Source organism: Alnus glutinosa, chromosome 14 (genome assembly GCF_958979055.1).
Source record: "Alnus glutinosa chromosome 14, dhAlnGlut1.1, whole genome shotgun sequence".
Classification (NCBI taxonomy): domain Eukaryota; kingdom Viridiplantae; phylum Streptophyta; class Magnoliopsida; order Fagales; family Betulaceae; genus Alnus; species Alnus glutinosa.
This window is the reverse complement of record NC_084899.1, coordinates 12,946,366-12,968,938: the sequence shown is the minus strand read 5'-3', so window position 1 is coordinate 12,968,938 and position 22,573 is coordinate 12,946,366. Positions and strand designations below refer to the sequence as shown.

At 37.4% G+C, this 22,573-nt stretch overlaps 1 protein-coding gene across 3 annotated transcripts; it reads left to right on the top strand.

The window, feature by feature from the left end:
- The first annotated feature begins 421 nt into the window (after positions 1-421).
- Positions 422-22,393, top strand: LOC133857059 (aldehyde dehydrogenase family 3 member H1-like). Of its 3 annotated transcripts, none has more exons than XM_062292166.1 (12): positions 422-574; positions 11,506-11,613; positions 11,706-11,958; positions 14,906-14,974; positions 15,096-15,192; positions 19,547-19,717; positions 20,019-20,134; positions 20,214-20,318; positions 20,393-20,565; positions 20,668-20,758; positions 21,220-21,369; positions 22,017-22,393. In XM_062292166.1, exons 1-12 carry the CDS (start codon positions 537-539, stop codon positions 22,254-22,256), a joined length of 1,611 nt encoding a protein of 536 aa, XP_062148150.1. In that variant the 5' UTR covers positions 422-536; the 3' UTR covers positions 22,257-22,393. The 3 variants fall into 3 exon arrangements, with proteins under 3 accessions (XP_062148150.1, XP_062148149.1, XP_062148151.1); XM_062292165.1 differs by having other exon boundaries at positions 19,511-19,717; XM_062292167.1 differs by lacking the exon at positions 21,220-21,369 and having other exon boundaries at positions 19,511-19,717.
- The last annotated feature ends 180 nt before the right edge of the window (positions 22,394-22,573 follow it).

Here is a 22,573-nt window from a genome sequence, read left to right as displayed (position 1 = left end):
AATATATACAATTAAATGTAAGTGCTCTTAGCAGCAGTGAATTAAAGAAATTCAATTATCAGTGTGTGACTAGTGGGGGCGTTTGGTCCACTAGTTCGTACTGTGGTTGATTGTTTCTGGCCGTGGGTGGCTACAATCACCCACGTGACCACGTCCTCGATTTTCAAATACTTTTTGACCACATACATAGTAATAATGGCCGGTCACTGCAAAAAGCTAGCCCATACGGCGGGGACTGTGGACGATGGCCCACTCACCAGTGTGTGGGAAACGACCATTGGAAGTTGGAGCTGTACGGAGTACATCCATCTCTATACATGATGGTGTTGCTAAACGCTCCTCCAATCAATGCGACTTCAACCTTATCCTCTCTATCTCTCTCTCTCTCTCATTCATGTTTTTAATTACAAAACCACGTTTTCCATGCAAACTCTCAAGGCGCGCGCACTTTACTTTAAATTATATATATATATATTTGCTTCCGTTCCAAATCTCTTCCCAAACCCTCGCCTGTCTTTCTCTCCTCTCTTTCCATCATGAAGAGCATCTCTGTCCACATTTTGCGGGACTGCAGGTAATTTTATTCTTGCCTTCGTCATTAATTATGATTGCCTGATCTGATTATTACGACCATTTTATTTATATGCAATGCTTTTCTTCTTCCTTTCAGCATCATTTCTTCACTTATTTCTTTAGTAGCAAATTAATGCTTTGAGGTACTACTTATTAGTCATAAGACTTCCGTAAGACGTATGAGGGTACGAGCATGCGACCCAATTATTAAACATTTTTTGTTTTTTTGAGTACGTGAACCAAATCATTAAACTTGTGGCCGTAATACTGATTGCACTTGTGAGTAATTTAGGACAGGCCGTAAGGGAAGGAAGAAACTAATCCCTGAAGGATTTTGATGTAATTGCAAAAAAAAGAAGGTTTTTATCCTATGTTATATAGTTTTCGGTATAGTGTAAGCTGACAATCTTTGATATTCTTCACGTTTTTAGAATTCTCGTTTCACAGCAAAAACCAACACTGTCAAGAAAACCCATCACCATTGCCAGCGGATCTCACTCCAATACCTAGCTAAGTTAGTTTCTCAGGAAAAGAAATGCTAAAGCATGATAGTTTACTCTTTGATTTATACTTAGTATAAGGGTCTATTTATAGGCTACTCCCTCTTGACCTAGAAGCATCGTTCGAATTTGACCTGGACTCGAAATCCTCCTCCTCCTCCCCAAACTCGAACTCTTTCAGCTTTACTTATCTTAGAGCAAGATTCTAAGCGGCTAATCCAGGATTCAATTTGGTCCCGATTTCTAGGAACTGGGTGCAATCCCGGATTTCTCGGGGTCGCATATTGCGGCCCCATGTTAGCTGTCGATCCTCGGAGCAGTACCTTCCCGAAGCTCCAGGATATCTAAATTCCATACCCGTGGGCTCATGCCTGACGGATTCGAAGCCCGCAAACATCAACAAACCATTGTGAACTCAGGAGCTCATAATCTTTAGAATGGACTGGACCGAGTGAGATTATTCCCAACATCATCTATTAACTCAATCTTGCCACACTTTTTTCACTCATAACATAACAATCACCAAAATCTAGCATTTTCAAGTATCGAACGACTCCAAGCTATATGTATATAGAGAGAGCGAATAATTTAATTATAGATTTAACTATTATGGTGTACATGCATAAATTAGAACCTCGATCACCACGTCCTGGAAGCTTCTCATGGGGGATTCCATTCGACTTTCGCCTAAAGCACCAACCTTTATAATTAAGAAACCGCTTCATATTTTGATCACATACTCTTCTCTACTATTTGTTGAGAGGGTTCTCATTGCTTTTCGAATTAGAAGTGTACGTGTTCTTATTGTTTTAGAAGTTACAAGTGTTGTCATCATGATCTGGGTCTCTTTTGTTTGGTGGGTTATAAGAAGCTTTAATTTTTCTTCTACCAATTAATCTTGCTTTCTTTTGTACGTTTTACCACCGTTATTTTAAAATTAGGCTTATCATCCATTTGAGTGTTATTTTGTCTTATTGTTAGTCTATTTAAGGACAATCCAAAATGATAATAAAAGAATTCAGGAACTTTCTATTTGACAACTTATATACGTTGTTAAGTGTTAGGGGTATACGGACATAGCCGTTGGGTATGTCGAAGAAGATGGTTAAAAGAGTTTTGAGTCGTTGGGTTTTGCATAGAAGAAGAAGGAAATTGGTAAAAGTTGTGAGAATTTATTTATAACTCCTGATTTTTTATTATTTTTGTAAAAATGTATTCAAACTTTAAAACGTGATAATTTAGGGTATCCATCTTTCAATTCTTTTTCAATTTCAACTTTCCGTTAGAATTTTTTGTTAAATTCTGTCAAAATTTTCAAAATATATACCACTCCTATTTGTTTGAGTAAAAAAGAAAGAAAGAAAAAATTCTAGGATTTAGGTATTGGTTAGAATTTAATGGAATTTACAAAAATACCCATATCTGAATCTTTTAAAAAAATTTATTTTTTTTTAAAAAAAAATAAGCACAAGGGTATTTTGTTAATTTTGATAGAATTTAACATAAAATTCTAACAGTTGGTTGAATTGAAATTGAAAAAAAATTGAAAGATGGATACATTAAATTGACATTTTTTAAAGTTTATGTACCTTTTTGCAAAAGTGATGAAAGATCAAGGGTTATAAGTGAAGCTTTTATGGAGAAAAAAAATGAGGAATGAGGAAGAGTCTTGAAGCACATGAGGTGCACTGCCCAAGGTAGCCGAGCCGTATGGCAGTCAGGCACAACCGAATATGAGATTGAGGCTGAGCGAGAACCAACTTCAAGACAATGTGTTTTATAGTTCATAAGTAGAACGCTGCGTTTTACATGTATTCCTAGATATATTCTAAAGTTTTTATGAGATTGTTAAGTTGGGCTAATTGAATGTAAAGATGTGTTTGTTTTGGCATAAAATGTTTTTTCGTCGGAAAATATTTTTAGGAAAATCAATTTTTAGGAAAATGTTTTTCACTAAAAACATTTTTTGGCATTTGGTATGTACGAAAAATCACAAATATTTTTTTATATCTTCATTCAATCATATTAACTGACGGTGGCCTAGTGATGATTCGACGATAGTTTGGTGGATGGCTAAGTGGTGGTCTGGTGGGTGGCTCGGTAGTGGTTTGGGGGTGGCTCAATAGTGGTCTGAGGGTGGCTTAGTGGTGGTTTAGGAGGTGGCTTGGGGGTGGTCCGGGGTTGGCTCGAGTGGTGGCTTGGTGTTGATCTGGCAGTGGTTTGGGGTGGCTTAGTGGTGGTCGTGAGTGTCTCTGCGGTGGTTCGGGGGTGGCTTAATTGTAGTTCAGGGTGGCTCAGTGGTGGTTTGGGAGTGGCTCGATGGTGGTATGAAGTGGCTTAGTAGAGTGGTATAGGGGTGGCTCGGTGGTGGTCTAGGGATGGCTCAGTGGTGGTCTGTGGGTGCCATGGTGGTGGTTTGGGGTGGCTCAATTGTGGTTCGAGGGTGGCTCGATGGTAGTCTAGGGATGGCTCGGTCGTGGTCTAGCAGTGGTACGAAGTGACTCAGTAATGGTCCAGCAGTGATCCGAGAGTCGTTCGAGGGTTGCCTAGTGTGGGCTTAGTGGTGGTCCATTGGTGGTTCGGCGGTTTAAGAAGGAGAAATTCAAACTTGAAAAATGATTTACAAAATTTAAAAATAAAAAATTATTTTCCGAAACTAAATAAGCTTTTTTAGTCAAATTGAAATTTTTTTCGTTTTGACTATTATTTTTCGACCGCACCAAACACCGAAAATGATGCAAAATATTTTTATGCCGAAAACAAACGAAGCATAAGACTGGTGGAAAGATTTGATTAGTCAACTATTGGGTTATATAAATTGGCCCATTTTCTGTATTGAGATATTAGATATTAATATGGAACCAATTTCCTTTTCGTGTAAATTGGAGACCGAACCTTTCGAAAGTGTTCAAACCCTTTCATTACAATCAATTACATCTCCCTCATTCCATAATCCATTCTCCACACCCATTCCCTATATCACATGACATTTAGTAATACATTCTACAAGCAAAAAAACTCTTTACATTTGGTATCAGATTGCCAACGATCCTACACTGTGGTAGATGGAACGAGAGTTGCTCAGCTTGCTGAATCGGTGAAGCAATGTGTTATACAAATATCAACCTAGATAATAAGCATTCTAAATGTATGTTTTAATTCGCAAGTACACAAGATTAAACAAATAGTATAGCTAGCAAATACAAGATCATTCCCACGAGGATTGGATTAATTGTGTTTAAAGATAATTTCTTAAAGCTTCTATCTAAATGAAAGAAAACAAATAACAAATTTGAATAAACACTCAAGATTGCACTAGTGAAAGAAAATTGTAAAACAGATTTGAAACTAGACTTGAAATAATGAGAAAATAAGTTAAGGCTTCGATATTCACCACTAATCATCTTCTTTCAAACAAACAACTTGCACAATGCTACAAATTAGATCTAGATGCTTAATGTTTGCCAACCTAAGGGCATGATATATATTCCTTAATGAAAAATAATGACTCCTAATTTACCTTGTGTGTGTGATCAATTGTGCAACAAAATATTTAAATGCAGAATTTAAAAGAGAAATATTTTTGTTAACGAAGTGGAAACTCTTATCAAGAGAAAAACCATTCCGAAGCAGCCAAACCCAGAAAATTCACTATTCAGAAGACAAAGCTAACAAAGCACTCGTACTCACATACCTCTGATGCAGTAGCCATACCTTTAACTCTAACTCGTTCCTATACGTGAACGCTTCCCAACCAGACCTCTTGTCTGAAGGGGTCTTCAATGGATTCCTTTAGCTTAGGACTCCTCTCTAAGCTAGACTTCAAGTTGATCAAATCACACACAAAGAAATTCTAAGAGAGCTAGCAAATCTAACAATCTCTGCCTAAACAACCTTTCTTAGCATAATGGAATTCAATACCGAATTCTTAAAGAATACATGCCTAGAGTCTTCTATATATAGGCTTTAGAAGACCTAATACAAGTCTGATTCTGAGTTCTCTAGGCTGCGTCCGGACCTAGACAGTGGGCGTCCGGACGGCAAGCAGCAATCGACTTCTTTTCACACGGTTTCACGCATTCTTCATTAATCTTTAGTCATCGAGTCCGGACGGCTCCGCACTAGCGTTCGAATGGTTGCATGTTGTCTTCACTATTCGCAACCTTCAGTTTGCTGTTCGAACACCTGTGCGAACAGGTGCTCTCGGGAGTTGCTGTCCGCTAGGCTGTTCGGACATTTGTGCGAACATGAGTTCCTTGTCATTGGTGTCTATTGAGGTGTTCGGACACTTCTTCGAACACTGATGGGTGTCTGGGATGGGTGTTCGGACGCTTCCTTTGGGCCGTCCGAACGATAGTAAGGGAACCGACTTTTGCTGAGTTGTAAGAGCGTCAAAATCTTCCTTGATTTTTGAAAATTGCATTTCTTGATATTTATGACACTGAACCTGTCATATCTTGGCTTTCCATGTTAAGGAAATAATCTCTGAATATTCTGAAGACTCTGAATAATTACGGTATCCCTATTATAGCAACACACTAATATGGTAGTGATTTTGTCAACTGAATGTATCCAATAAACTAACACTTAAGCTATTGATTTTCCTAAGCAACAAGTTAGGCATGAGTATCTACTCTAACTCTTTTCATTCTCAAAGTATTTAGCACAGTATCTATTAAGTTACACTTCAAGAAATCATAAAACGATAGAAACAAACACACGAAACCTTGAACATGATATCTATTCTGGTTTTTCATGTTGATTAATCCCAAGAACCCATAATTGGTTCCTTCGTCACTTAATGTAGTCACAAGACTCGGTCATCTAAATTTACCTAGCTGACAATCTCCATATAACATATGGATATGATGATCAAGTATAACACATAAGCCATATGAAGAATGATATAAAACTTGGAAGTAATCAGTTAAGCATTACAAAAATAATTTGTAAAAAAGCAAATTGAAATCCTTAAAAAAAATGACTAGGGCTTTAATCGAGTCCTAACTAAAATATTTAGTTATACATAATTCTAAGGAAAAATATCATCATCACAAAACAATAGATAAAAGAAAGAAAAGACAACTCCTCTATGATGATAATCCTCAGAGAACAAGAGCTCCCATGCGTGAAGACAGCCACCTTAGAAGAAAATCTAGTAGAAAAAACATGTGTATCCTTTAGGTCTCTTAAACATGTATTTACAGAGCCCTCAACAAAACCCTAGCAACGTGTGCCTCTTTTTATTTTTTGATTTTTTCCTAAACTTATTTAGGCACTCAGCTTCATTTTCCAACTGTGCAAATCCCAAGAAATTGGAATTTAATACCTCCTTCAATTCTACCACGTTGACATCACACACAAGCTTACCTTTGTCTACCAAAACTGCCATAACTTTCTCTACAAAAATTATTTTTATGACCTGTAAAATTCTCCAAAAAATAGACATCTAGATCTTTCCAAGCATATATGGGTCATCTCTTGGTTATTTTTGAATCAATACAGTTTAATCTGCAAAATTGTCTGATCTGTTTGAGCAATTCTAAGATTTTAGTGAGGCTCATTTTTCACCTTTGCTAGTGACAACATGACTTAGCAAAATGCTCAATTTATCTTTAACTGCCCAAAAATGATGGGTTTCGTTGCACTTCTCTTGGGAAACCTGAAAGCATGTAAAACACTACAAAAGATTAAATTATAACAAAGCTGAAGGATTAATGAATGCAAATTAAGGGCATTGAATGTGTAAAATTCAGCGTTTATCACAATGTCAAGTAGGCCAAAAGGAGACTCAACGGGAGACTCAAAGGCAGTTGCAAGAAGCACACAAGCTTAACCAAGAATTACAAAAATAAGTAAAGGAGTCAATTAAATAGCAGTTCAAGGATTTCACCTCGGATTTGAAAATGGGCAAGTCCCAATAACCATGCTATACATGAAAAATGAAGATATAAGTTTTAATAAAGAATATGAGGAAATCGAGTATTCAAGGGGTAATAGGTATTTCTAACCTCAAAATTCGAGATTGGATTTTCCAAGGTTTGAGGGTGACAATCCAGCAGATGGGTTTATAAAGCTAATCAATTTTTTAATTTTTTTTCTTGCTACCAAACACCCGAAATACAAAAAATAAGGTTGGCTTACTTCCACATGGAAGGTTATGCCTTAATATGGTTTCAAGATGTCTGGATAGTGGTCTTTTTTCCTCATTGGGATGCATTTGGAAAAGAAATTCACATGAGGTTTGGGCCATCAGCCTATGATGACCCCTGGAAGCCCTAACTAGACTAAAACATACATTTACTGCGGTTGTATACAAAGCCTAGTTTAAGGCTCTTTCCAATAGGCTAAAGGGAGGTCTTTCTACAAGAAACAAATTATGTTGCTTTCTTAGTGGGTTAAAGGATGACATTAAGTTGCCTATACGCATGTTATACCCAAAGAACCTAAATGTCACCTTTGGACTAGCCAAGATTAAGGAAGAGTACATTAGTAGTACCAAGAAGCCCATTAAACCTTTGGCAGGGGTCTTATGGGTACGGGAGCTGTAACGTCCCAAGAAATTAATTAACTGGTAATTAATTTCACAGTTCGTCTTCTACTCTTATTCCAAGAAGAATAAGACCACATGGATCTCTACTCCTCAAAAAGAGAACACTATGCAGCGGAAACATAAAATATTCTATCAACATTAGTTGCAACCAGAGCATCTACTAAGAGCCATTACATTAAGTGAAATCACACTATACAAATCACCAATCAAAACTAAACCTTAAAACACAATTGAGCATTAATTACTAAGCCTACACATCACCCAGAAGTACTACACATCACCCATGAGCGGCCTTCAAAATCCTCCAATAAGTCCTCAAGCATCAATCGGATCAATATCACTATGCCAAACGACCGCATCTTCTTCGAGGTCCATCTTGAATCCAATATCTAAAGGTGGTTCAACTATGAAACAACATGTGAAAAATATGCATGAGTAAGTCCATGACTTAGGGAGTAATAATATGCATGGTGATAGGTTATCATGTGGTGAACTCTATTATTTATAAATCACATGCACCAATGTAAATTATACTTCTTTTGACAAAATGATCATGGATGCAATATAGATATAATATATGTTGTAATAAGATAATCATGTCATAGTTCAATTCGATATGATCTACCCAGAATAATAACCCCTTCCGGTCAGGGTTGGCGATGTCCCAAGGGACCTGTAACATAGCCACCAGTGCGTAGGATATGTATGCTACCATCCATTATTAATAGCTTGACCGAGTCTGACCTCGGGTGGCCCACACTCATAATAACGTTTGTAATTGTGGCCCCCATTTAAGTACGGTGAGCTGGTCACAAAACAACTATTGGATCCAAGGCTAAACATAAAAATAAATAAACCTTTGATCATAGAGAATAACCTGTATAATAGTAAGTCCTTGGTCATTATCCCAAACGTACCGTTGTATTATGTCATACAATGCAATTTAATATTCACTGTCTTTTACATGCATGCTTTTCACAAACTCATCATTTTCATTATCTTGTCATTAATCACTCATTTTTACATAAATAAAGTTCACATTAATAAAAAAGTATATTTCATGTGAGTTGTAAACATGCACGTTTAGGTACACAAAATAATCATCCAATGCGGAAAAAATTATAATAACAAGTATCTATGTGAGTTTTACTCACCTTAGTCGGGAGTTTTCATCGGGTAATTCCCTTGATAGTCCACAACGTCCAAATCTGTGAAAGGGTATATCATTGGTCTTAATCTAAGCTAAAATACTCCTAAGACTATCCTAAGGGCAAAATGGTCATTCTGTATGACCATTGAATGTTCGATACTTGTGTCGAACGATCAGCATCGAATTTTTGGTACTAGTGTCGAACGATTGGTACTTGTGTCAAACGTTCGGTGAGTCTAGCATAACCTTAATTTCTAAGAGGTCCTAGTTTAACCCATCCTAGCATTATCCAAGGCTTGATTATACTTTTTAATACGATCCTAAGCCCATATATATCTTACATACATATCAATATCCATCCATAAACACTAACCCATCATGAATCTTCCCATAAAGCAACATCAAACTCATAATATCCAACTTGTAGATTTAAACCTACTAACCTAACAAGAAATTTATTATAATACATCTCTCTAAATAGTGGGTTAATCATGAAATAACATATGCTTAACAAAACTATAACCTACCCACTCAATAAACAACATCAACTACCCTAAGATTCATCCTAGAAATCTTAAACACAAACCTATTAACCCAACACACTTCGAGATAGTAAACATAAGTACCAATAATCAGTAGAAACTTCGAGAAATTGAAAGGGGAGAGTGTTAACATTTTACCCTTGAAGCTTTCTCTAAGTCCTCTTGTTCCAAACACACTTCCTCCTCTTAATCTCCTATCAAAATCTAATCTTCCCTTCCCTTCCATTTCTTTCTTTCTCTCTATTTTCTCTCTAGGGGCTGCTGAGTCATTCTTGGGGTTGGGGGACACATATAATGGAACCCTAGCCCCAAAACACCCTTTTTGTAGCTCTGAAATGTCAAATCTGCGTGTCTAATATAGGGGAAAACGTTCTCGGTCGTTTGTTTGCTTTCAAGCTGGGTCTAAAACCCACTTTCTGTTTAAAGGTTTCTATCTGGGCCGGGTTATGACGAAGTCCAAATCTAAGAAGCAGGCAGAGGTTACGAGTCAAGAGCTCCCTTCGGATCTTGAAGTGGGGTTTTGAGTTCTCTTTGGGTTTTGGGTCTTCAACGGTTGGAGGTGGCGGTGGCGGTGACAGTTGCCCTGGGTGGTGGGTTCTAACCAGTTCTGAGATGTTTGAAGGTGCCGAAGATACTCATGTGAGGACACTATCCTTTGCTTCTGAAGGCACCGGCTCTTGCTTGAACATGTCATTGCTCGCTGATCTCTCTTCGCATGTTTTTGAGGGATTTTCAGGATGGGCTGTAGAAGTTGCACCTTGTCTTCTGTTGCCGACAGGGTTTGGGACAGATGCTTATGCTCTGGAGTCTTCTATGCACGCCTCCTCTCCTGTACAAGCCTCTACGTTTCCAGGTATGTTGTTACTGGCGATCTCTAGTCTTGTTTCAACGTTTTCTGGGTCCCTTTCTGCGATAGCCTCCTCTACCTCTGCTCTGCCGCCAAAAGCAGTGGGTGTTCCCTTTGGGTGCTTGTCATGAGTTGGTCAGAATGTGGGTGTGGCTGTTAAGGTGGACTCAGATTCTGATGGGTTTTCTCAGGCGCTCGACTTCCTTGAAGTTGGGTCAGATTCCTTCAGTGTCTCTTTCGGTAATGTTGGTAATGTCGAAGAGTGGGGCTCCCATCTACCCATCAGTCCAAATCAATGCCGAGTTATCATCGGAGATCGAAGGTAGGCAGAGGTGCTCAGATGGATGCTTCTCTGTTTGACGAGGTTGTGACGGCTATCAGTGCTCCAACGACTCCATCTTTGGGTGCTCCTACTTAGGCCTTGGGCGGGACTGTGGTCCAGTCCTCGCCGAAGCCAGGTGAGAGAGTGGTCGATATGTCTCCTTCGGCGAGGCTTCCTTCTCCTGAGTGTTCCCTCCCCTTTGTGTGGTTGCGTTACTCCAATTGCTAAAAAGGGCGTAAATTTCAGGTTGGACAGTTTGGTCCAATCTCAGAAGTGGCCAGTACGTCGGGGAGATTATTGTGTGGGATTAAGGCGATGATGTTTGGGTTGGGGATGATGGAGACTTCCCTTACCCCTTGGGTGTTTGTCCTCCCGACATGCCCTTGGATTGGGTGTTGGATGGTGTTAGAGGATGAAGATTTGTCCTTTGCGATTTTGGATGCTATTGAAGAGTTTCCATTGGATTAAAAAGGTTGCGCGTTTTAAGACCAAAGGTAGGAGAGATGTGTTGAATCTGCAAAGCTCCATTAACTATAGCGATGTAAGCATGCCCTCTTGGGGAAGGAAAGACAAGGCTCACGTGCTGTAGCGTTGAATGCTCTTTGCGGGTTTCGGGTGTGGGGCTTTGGCTTCTTGTGATTTGGGTTTTAATCTTTTTTTAAAGTCATGGGTTTTAATCTTTTTGACGTTGTGCAAATATTTTTCGCCATTTGGGTCTACAAAAAATAACCATTTTTCATTGTCACTGTTTTCATGAACCTTTTTTCGCCCTTGTTTCAAAGTCTTCATCAATCTACAGGACCCAGCGGCATAAATTCCTGTTTTGCACGCACAATATCTGAACATTCTCCAATCACTTTATTGGTAGTAAAAAAAAAAAAAAATCCCTTTTGACCTTCTGAATTCGAGCAGCATGTCAAGTGCAAATAGAGTAGTTGAATTGTGAAATTTGTAACGCGATTATTTAGCGCTTCGTAGAAGATGATAATTATACTTGGAATTCATTCAAATGATACAGTGCGGTTGGTGGTGGCGCAAGCAGAGGCAGAGCGTTCTCTTACCGTTTTACAAGAAAGAGCAATCAAACACGACTTTCGTTCCCCAACCTTATCACAACTTCCTACGGGTAACCTCCCTCCATTTCTGTCTTTGCACCTTCTTCGTTTCCTCTCTCAACACTCATTTTCTTTTGCGCATGTGTGTGTGTGTGTGTTTTAGCTTTAAAAGTTGTTCAGCAACCCTGTCAGTGGTGGCGGAGGTGGAAGAGAAGCCAAAGTTTGACGTACACAAAACGGCTTTGCTCGTTAAGGAGCTCAGGAAGAGCTTTAATTCCGGCAGGACAAGAGGCTATGAATGGAGAGTATCGCAGTTGAAGAGCATCGAGAAGATGATTGACGAAAAGGAGAAGGAGATTACCGAAGCCCTCCACAAAGACCTCTCCAAGCCTGAACTTGAAGCCTTTATTTCCGAGGTAGTTAATCTTTTACTTTGCCCTTTATGATGATTATACAAGTGTCTCTCAAATTCATTTCAACTCCTATTTGTATCATCATGTCATACTGTTATTTGATTCTATTAAAATTGACTCTGTGATTAACAGATTCATGTATGGTTAAGGAATAACACTCTCAAGTTTATTTTAATGGCTATTTGTATCATGTCATACTATTATTTAATTTTTAGAATCTGATTATCAGATTAGCACAGATGGTTTTAACTGTAACTTAGATTTTGTAACAATTCATACTATAAATACATACAAAACTGTATGAAAGCAGAAGAATACATATGTTTAACCTTATTTAATATGTTTTCTTTGTTTCCAAGTAATGTAATATTCACCTCTGGCAAGCTGCTATTGTTTTTTCCTCGTAACTGTTACTATTATTACTACTGTTATCCCTCTTTTTACTACTATTGAGGATCTTGCTCTTCCTCAATGTACTACAATTGGTAACTGTCAGAATTAATGTTCCAGGCAGTCTGAAAACTTGAAGACCTCATTTGGTACTATCTTTTGTTTTTGTTTCTTGTTTGCAGTCCAGATGCTGAGCTCATTTGGTACTATCTTTTTGTTTTTGTTTCTTGTTTCCAGTCCAGATGCTGAGCTCATTTGGTACTATCTTTTTCTTTTTGTTTCTTGTTTCCAGTCCAGATTCTGAGCTCATTTGGTACTATCTTTTTGTTTTAATGCACATCTATTCTTGTAAATTACCATGAGGAAAAACGTGTCCATTAGCCACACAGAGTTCTTGTCGAAACATAAAAATTGCAGATCTTTCTTTGGGTAGTTGCATCAGGGATTTTATCTTTTCATAACGAACAGTTCAAGTTAGGAATGAAAAGTGAAAAGGAGAACAAAATGCTGCTCAAGTGAGGGTGTGTTCTTTTGTACTTGCATTATAGAGCAGCAAGTAATGAAGGAAAGAGTTAATATAATTTATGACGGACTAAAAGCATTTGAAGGATGTTAAGGTCAATGGTGAGGGAAGAGATGATTACTAGCACTTGCATCCAAATAATGTGGTTGATGAGGAAGGTTTGAAGTTGGAGCTAACAGTTGCCAACATCATGGGCAGACTGATAAAGAAAACGTGGTGGCAAAGCCATAGGAAGATGGAAACCCCAAGCCTTGAAAGGTAGAAGAGAATGATGTGGGCTTGGAAGCAACAAGGCCGGAGTGTACAGATGTAGATAATATTGGGAAAAGTCTACATACCCCCTTAAACTACCACCCAATTGACAATATCCCCCAAACTTTAGATTGCGATAATGTCTCACCAAACTACAAAAAATTGTTCATGTCTTCAAAGGCTAGAAAAAGACAAAAATGACCATAATTTTTTTTCAATAAGACACAAATACCCCTATAAATTTGAAAAAGAAAAAGAAAAAAAGAAACAAAAAAAAAAAACACTGAAAAGGGGGTGGCGGGCTGTGAGAACTTGAAGGCGTGTATTAAGCAGTATTGATTAATGCAATCTGTCTATTTATTTCTTATTCATTTTTTCATTATAATTTTGATTTGTACAAGTCTCACTTACAAGGCTGGGAACTGAGATCCCAGTCCCCCGTCCCCTTCAGAAGCTGCGGGAGATTAAACCTTGTGTCAATTGTTTCTGCGTGAGATTAAACCTAGTTCTTGAGAGAGAGAGACGGTTGGATTATACAAATGAATATCCAACAATATTGCATAACATTTCAATATATAATTAAAATCACATAAGCTAATAGCAAAAAAAAAAAAAAGAAGGCAGAATTTTTCGTGTTTTATATTTTAGTTTTTTTAAGAATTTTTTTTTTTTTTATTAAGAGTATTTTTGTCTTTGGGGGGGGAGGGGGCATTGTCAGTTGGGTGGTAATTTGAAGGGGGTTATGTAGACTTTTCTATTAAATATTTTATTGAGCTAAGATAGGTATTCTATGTAAAGTAGGTTGTGGCTTGTTTTAGTAGCAAGGTTAATGAAATTGTTGTTTTACAGCAGTTTAATCTATTATATTGGTATTGCTGATTTTTTTTTTTTCTTGCAAATGTACTTAAATCAGCCAAGTTTCCAATAGAATTCTCTTAGATACTAAAAAGGAAAAACGAAAGTCAATGGCATTATAGAAACACAGAATATTTTGGCTTTCAAAGCTTGCACATCTAGTGAGCGTCTATTCAGTATATATAGAGATTACATAGAATACAAGATAACTTCTAACTTCTAGCTTCTAGCTTCCTGATCTAATACTATCTCTTAGAGATAAGTCTTATCTAATACAAAACTGTAATCAATAATTTAAACTAACTTAAATACAAATAAAACTTTTTCACTCAATACAAGTAGGACTCTTATCTCTGGGAACCGGTTGTCACTAGGAGTTGTGAACTACCGGAAGTCTTATCAATACATTGACTAGAACTCTTATGTGTTAGAGAAGAGTTAGGAGTGTGTTGTGCGTTAATAGGCATAAAACTAATTTACTTTTACCTAGTTTATGCACTCTGTTGATAATTCTATGTCAGTCTCATCTCACAACACATGATGAGGTCTAATTGTTACCCTGGTAACAATTTTTGTCAAATCTGTTTAGGCACAAACACTTGAGCAGCTTCAAATAAAGAGAACGCTGTGTACTTCTTTCTCTTTGGTTTATTCAGTGCCTTGGCAATATTGAGCTTTGCAATTGTTGTTCATTGACTCACATTTAGTTGAATATGGTAAGACTATCTATATTTTCTCTCGTTAGAATTATGAGTAGAGTGGCTTTAGAATTATAGGCGAATCTAGGATACTGTATTTGTAGAGGGACGATTTTAGAAGAGAACTAACTTGACAATATGTGTGTGTGTGTGTGTATATGTACGTATGTAGGTGCGCTCACATATTTACTCCATGTAGTATATTAATTAATGCGCTTGCTGTTTGATGCAGATTTCGCAGGCAAAATCCTCATGTAAGTTGGCACTAAAAGAATTGAGTTATTGGATGATACCAAAGAAGGTGATTAAAAATATTTACTTTCTATCGTTGAGAACAACAATGATATGTAATGTTGTGTCTGTCTTCTCGAATTTGAACAATCACGAGCATAACTTGATGAAAATTCTCAACATTTTTTCAGGTCAAAACTTCACTTACAACATATCCATCATCAGCGGAAATTGTGTCAGAACCTTTAGGAGTTGTGTTGGTCATCTCGACATGGAACTTTCCTTTCTGTATGTAAAAGAGAATCTGGTTTCACGCAATATTCAACTGGTTACACATTTGCTTTTCCATGTGCATTTTGTAACTATATATAATCACATTGTAGTAGAGCTATAACTTCAGTGTTCTTTGTTCTTTTTGTCACTTCATTCTTTATTCTTTTCTTGGTTTATCCACTTCCTTTTCATGTCATAATGACATATAACTTCCAAGTGGAATAGAAACATAATTATATCACATTTTACTACACCTACAATATAATGTTGCTGGCTCTTCTTATATGTTGTCTATGACTCTAGTACTCCATTCTCCCTACCCCAAATAAATGTACAATATTCTCGATTTTCCAGTATCACTAATTTTTTTTCCCTTATATTGTACGCTGGAGGGGGCATAAATATGCATTTAACCCTCCAAGTATCATGACTTTCCCATTGTTATTGTGATGTTCGCTCTTCATTGAGCTAGCTTCCTTCTCAAAATAACTTGACTTCTTATGAGTTTGTATTTACCTAACATGAAGCTACTCAAACCTTTCTTGGATTGGTTTTTACCTTTATGCTATTTTAGTTTCATCAGAATAGTATCCTATATGTGTAAAGACTACAGACACCGAGAGTCCAAATTCCTCTAGACTTTCTGTAGTAGCCGAATCTTCAGCAACAAGTACTCTAAAGCATTGTGAAAGAGAATGGATAAGTCTCAAAGTTGTACAGTTGTGTAAAACTAGCGTCACATGTTCGCATAGGAATAGGATAACAGTCTTCGTGTCTGTATTGAATTAGGATAGCAGTTTTGATTTACATTGCACTTTTATTTGTAACTATTATTTAAAGGAATGGAGAGAGGTCCTCACTGAAGTGCGAGACAATTACAAATCACATGAGTTATATTTAGTTTCAATATGGTATCAGAGCTGTTAAAGACTTAACAGTCATCTTTTTCTTTTCTTTTTTCTTTTTTTCTCAGCTCCTAGTTCTCTTATGGCTACCGAAAAATTTCTCATACCAGTGGTACTACCACTGTTTTGAGTACAACCTAACCTGCCTCTCTCCCAAATCTGCAACACTCTTTTCCACATAAATTGACTCATGATAACTATCTTGTGTGCGCCTTCAATTCCTTCCCATCTCAAAGGTCATCACCTGTTTGGGTATGTTGATGGCACTCTTGTGTGTCCCAGCTGCTATGACTTCAACAGCCTCGTCTACTTCCAAGTCTGCTGCTGTTCATGTTCAAAATCCAGTCTACGTTCAATGGTGTGCCACCGATCAATTGCTGCTTTCTACAATTATCTCCACATTGACAGAACCAATCTTGGCTCACATCCTCAATGCCACAACCTCATGTGCACTCTTGAGTGCTTATTTGCTTCTCATAGTCAGGCTCAAGTTCTTCAAATCAAATTCCAACTGCGGCAGGCAAACCATTGGGTGACTCCGATTTTATTTCTTATCTTCTTGCAGATTTAAGCACTGACTATGGTGCTCTAGTTACTTCAATTACTACTTTGTTGAACCCATAAATTCGGAGGATGTCTATACTCATTTACTCACACATGAGATGCGTTTAGAACACCAAGCCACATCACTGGATCTCTCGGCCTCTTCTGTCAATGCAGCCGTGAAGGGTGCATCATCCAGTTCTGGTTCCAACCAATGGTATCCCAATTCTCAGTCCTCCAACAACAGCTCATCCAGTGGATATTTCTCAAACTGTGGCCGGGGCCTTGGCAACCAACAATTTTCCTATGGCCAAGCTCTGCGGGTTATATGTCAAGTCTGCAATAAACTGGGCCACTCCGCTATGAACTGTTGTCATCGATTTGATCATGCCTTTCAAAGTGCTCCCCGGACTCCAATTCAGCTGCCATATCTACACTCATTCAGCAATTACAACGTGAATTTGCCATAAAGAATCTGGGAGAGCTACTTTTTTTTTTCTTGGGGTCGAAGCTGTTCAAACCACGGATGGGTTACTATTGTTTCAACAGCAATACATTTATAATGTGCTCAAACTCACCAACATGCTCACCACCAAACCTGTCTCGTCTCCAATGGCTGTTTCTAATTCACTAAGAAAATTTGATTGTTCAAATTTTGAAGATCCTACATTGTACAGAAGTACTGTCAGGGCGTTACAATATTTATCTCTCACACACCCTGATTTTACCTTTGTCGTCAATCGTGTTTGCCAATATACGCATAAGCCATCAATTTCACCCTGGGCTGCTGTCAAGAGAATCTTAATATCTAAAGCATACAATCAGCCGTGGTCTTCTCCTTCACAGATTTTCTACACTTTAGTTTTTTGCTTTTTCTGATACTGATTGGGCGGGGTGTCCTTGTCCTGATGATCGATGATCCACAACGGCTATTGTGTCTTTCTTGGCAATAATTTGGTATCATGGTCATCTCGCAAGAAACCCACTGTCTCTTGATTAACCACAGAAGCTGAATACCGTGCTCTAGCCAACACAGCTGCTGAACTTATTTGGCTTCAGTCTCTACTTCAGGAACCTGGGTTTTTTCTTCCTACGGCACCCACACTACATTGTGACAATGTTGGGGCTATGTATCTGACGGCTAATCCAGCCTTTCATGCGCATGCAAACCACATTGACATTGATTATCTTCTAAGCAACTTCAGGTAAAAATTTTGTCTAGCTTGTATCAATTATTTGATGTACTCATTAAGCCTTTGGCCATTGCTTGTTTTCAATTCTTAATTTTCAACCTCAACATGTGTCGCTTATCGTTTAGCTTGAGGGAGCGCGTAAAGACTACAGACACCGAGAGTCCACATTCCTCTAGACTTGTAGTAGCCGAATTTTCAGCAGCAATTATTCCAAACCATTGTCAAAGAGAATGGATAAGTCTCAAAGAAGTACGGTTGTGTAAAACTACCGTCACGTGTTCGCATAGGAATAGGATAGCAGTCTTTGTGTCTGTATTGAAGTAGGATAGCAGTCTTTGATTTACGTTGCGCTTGTATTTCTAGCTATTATTTAAAGGAATGGAGAGAGGTCCTCACAGAAGTGTGAGACAATTACAAAATCACGTACGTGTTTTGTTTAGTTTCTATAGTATGTGAGTCCTATATATGTGACTGTAGGTTTAGTAGCCTATATATTTTACCTTCAGCTGGGAGCAACTCCTATATATGTGACTGTATGTTTCTCTGGTAGCATGTTTTGTTCACCTTCTAATTTCTTTTTCCTTTAAGGGAGTTGGTTTCCAGATACATCATTAAGGTGAAATGATGTTCTACTTCCCATGCATAGTGTCCTATGTTGTGCCAAAGTTTGATTCTTGATGAATTTTTCAAAAGCTCCTGCTTATGCATTGTGCAGGCCTTGACTTTGATATATAGCTTTCACTTTTGTGTGTACTGCTGAACCATGGTGTATATTTATAGTAGATCAAAATGTTGTGATTGCTCCACTGTTTTTTGATATCGTTGATGACTCTTTGCTTCTGTGGCCTGTGAAGGTTTACATTGCTACCTTATAGATTCTTAATAAAATATTCCATGTTACCATGTTAGTTACTCCTGATATTTTCTATAATGGCTATTACTAGAATCAATGATAAAGAGTAAGGTAGAAATATAATGAGGATGATCAATTGATAATGGTCCAAGAGGAAACAATGTCATGCATACTTATTTCAAAAATAGGAGATCAATATAGGGTTCAATTCTATCCACTTTTTATCTAGCTTTTAAAAGAAAGAGTTGTCTGTTTCTCTTTCATTATTTTATACCGAACAAATCCATACATAAATACCGTAGATATACAATCAAATTTTACCATTAGTAAGATAAATTTTTTTACTGTAGATCCCATCCGTTACATATCGCAAATCCAAAGCATAAAGAACTGTTGTCGAAAACACAAAGCTGTTATAAGACCTTTGTCAGATTACATAACTCTTAAATTTCACTACGAGAAACAAATGTAAGCATGGGCAAACATGTGGCACATACACATTGGAGATTTTTTTTCTGCCATAGTCGGTTTCATTGAATTGTGTCAGCCTACATCTCACTGTTCTATTACACAGAATCCTAAGAACATGTAACCAGACCTTTTTTTTTTTCAAATTTTAACTTGTACTGATCAATGCTATGTGACACTGAAATAAATTTTCATATTTTTTAATTCAATTCAGGTTTTTATGGTATCTTATACACCGTCGACATAATGGTTGCTTTTGTTAAACTATCCGCACAGATATTGGGATATTTATTTATTAAACTATGCTCATCTAAATTAGGGTTCTTTTTTTCTTTTCCTTTTCCTTTTTTTTTTTTTGGTCTATTTTCTAGTGTTATCTCTTGATCCGGTCATTGGAGCTATTTCAGCTGGTAATGCTGTGGTTCTAAAACCGTCAGAAATTGCTCCTGCCACATCATTGCTGCTCTCAAGTTTGGTAGAGGAATATCTAGACAATTCTGCCATAAGAGTTGTTCAAGGCGCTGTTGATGAAACTACTGCTCTACTTGAGCAGAAGTGGGACAAGATACTCTACACAGGTTTTTTAGCATTTCTTTTAGCTTTCATAATTTCATCTGACATCCTAAGATGTTGAAACAATGATAGTTGTATGTATAACAGTACTTGCAGTAAAATTCTCCTGCCATAGTTTATTCACTTGTGCAGTATGACAATTTCTCATCTTTGGGTTGTTTTTCTAGTGCCATGGTTTAACCGTTGGAGTCGTTTGGATATATCAAAGTAGTGATGCATTCCCATCCAATATTACTTGTTTCTTCAGACCTCACTTGCTCTCGTATTTAATATTTTTTCATGAAGTAATTGTTGGATTTTCTGCAGGTAGTGCAAGAGTAGGACGCATTGTGATGGCTGCTGCCGCAAAACACCTTACACCTGTAACTCTAGAACTTGGAGGAAAGTGCCCAGCTGTTGTTGATTCAAACATAAACTTACAAGTAATTATCTCTCCTAGAGCTAGGATTATGGTTTCCAGCTTAGTTTTTATGAAGGATTAAATTTTTAAAAATATGTAAGGTTGCTGTTCGGAGGATAATTGCTGGCAAGTGGGCATGCAATAACGGGCAAGCTTGTATCGATGTCGATTATATTATCACAACGAAAGAGTTTGCTCCAAAGTTGGTAAGGTCGTCATTTTGGAAAACAGAAATGGTATTTTTCTAAAGCATATTTCTTGATACATGCCTGCTGAACAGATAGATTCTCTAATATATGAATTGGAGCAATTTTTTGGGAAAGATCCAATGGAATCAAACGACATTTCCCGCATTGTGAGCTCATCCCACTTTGCTCGTCTAGTAAAGCTCTTGGATGAGGATAAGGTATCTGATAAGATTGTCCTTGGAGGCCAAAGGGATGAGAATCAATTGTGAGTACGATAGTGCATTGCCTTGTTGGATTCAGCTTGTTTGAAAATCTTAGATAAGTTAGATCGACCATTATTACATCAAATATCCTATATTTATTTCAGAAAGATAGCTCCAACCATCTTGTTGGATGTTCCAGAGGACTCACTGATAATGCAGGAGGAGATATTTGGGCCTTTAATGCCCATTGTCACTGTGAGTACTATAATTACATTAAGAAGTGTATCTTCCTCTGAGATTTGTTTTAAAGGGATATATGGCCAGGGAGAAAACCCTCTATTTTGATGAACTAAACTCATTCTCTCTCCAGCCATCTTGTTTGAACTATGCAGTATCTTTGTTACTCTGCCCTGCTTCATCCTCCCCAGGTTATAAAGACCAACTTCAAACTTTTCACTTAGATTGTGGATATGACAATGCTCTCTCTCTCTCTCTCTCTCTCTACATACACACACACACACGCACAATAGAGGTAGTGAAATCATTGTTCTTCTTCATCTTAGGGAAGACCTCCTTTCCTCAGTCTTTCCTGAGAAATTTTTGCTACCCATTGCTAATATTTGTGTACAAAAATAGATTTTTAAAGTTGTGTCAGCAATGCCTGCAGTGAGACAGAATATGTAGAAATAGTTTAACTTTCTTCAGGTTTGTCCCAGGTTGAGAACTTGGAGGACAGCTTTGAGGTTATAAAATCAAAACCAAAGCCCCTTGCTGCATATCTCTTTTCTAATGATGAGCAGTTGAAGAAGGATTTTGTGCAGAACATATCTTCAGGAGGAATGCTCATCAATGATACCATCCTACATGTGATTACTCTCTTCCTGAAATTTACACAAAAGATAGATATGCCCAAAACTTTTTCCAGTGTGATCTTATTTTGTAAACGCAGTCATGTTTGAGTCTGACACCGATACAAACTAAACTAATGATGAAACAAACCAAAATAATGATTTCATCATTAAGTTTAGTTTGATCCGAATAATTAGTATCTGATGAAACATTTTAAAATCTAGTAGTAGAGCTGTTTGATGATTGGCATATGGTTAAATCCAGTAATTGAGCAATGTAGTTCATCTAAGTGAACAAGCAGATTAATCAATTTGAGGAACTCAATAAAATGCTGAAAGATAAGGAGTTAAATTTAATAAATGTTTGTGTTAAATTTCCTGCATTAAGAATCATATAAGAAATTCTGTCTGTGCAAGCCAAAGCATGAAATAGATATTTTAGTAACTTAATAAGATAGTACAGATGGAGTTCGAAGGGCCACACCTACTTTTAGAGTTCTCTTCAAAGGATTGCAGAGTTTCTTAATATTAGCATAAATTAGTCCTCAAGTATTCAAGCAAAGATGGGGTACTTGTCTTCTGACATTCGGACATCCATATTCTCTAACAATCTGTGTTCTAGCCAATTATTAATTTTTTGATATGTTACGAACTTCACAATGCAGGTTGCAACAGACGGTTTACCTTTTGGCGGAGTTGGGGAGAGTGGAATGGGTTCATACCATGGGAAATTCTCTTTTGATGCTTTTAGCCATAAGAAGGCAGTTCTCTACAGAAGTTTTGATGGAGATGCATCGGTAAGGTACCCACCATACACACCTAAAAGGCTAAGACTATTGAAGGCCCTGATCAGTGGTAACATAATTTCCATAATACTTGCTTTGATTGGATGGTCAAAAGATTGAAAATATAGATGGATATCAGTCACATTAAACATCTGTTTCTTCCAAGTTTTATTTTCAAATAATTACTGTCCGAGATATTCTGCATAAGGAATAATGAGAGCTGCTAATGCATTAATGAAACTGAAGTTCTTGTCAAATTCTTTTATGAGAGTTTTAGTTTCAAAGTTCAGATTAGATGCCAGGTCAGTTTATGCAAATCACATGGAAAGGTTTAGCATTCTTAACAATGCAGAACAATCCAAAAAGAAACTTGGACTATCAACATGCAATTGCACTTGAAAAATGGTTCAGTATGGGAAGTTTCTGCCTTCCCAAAG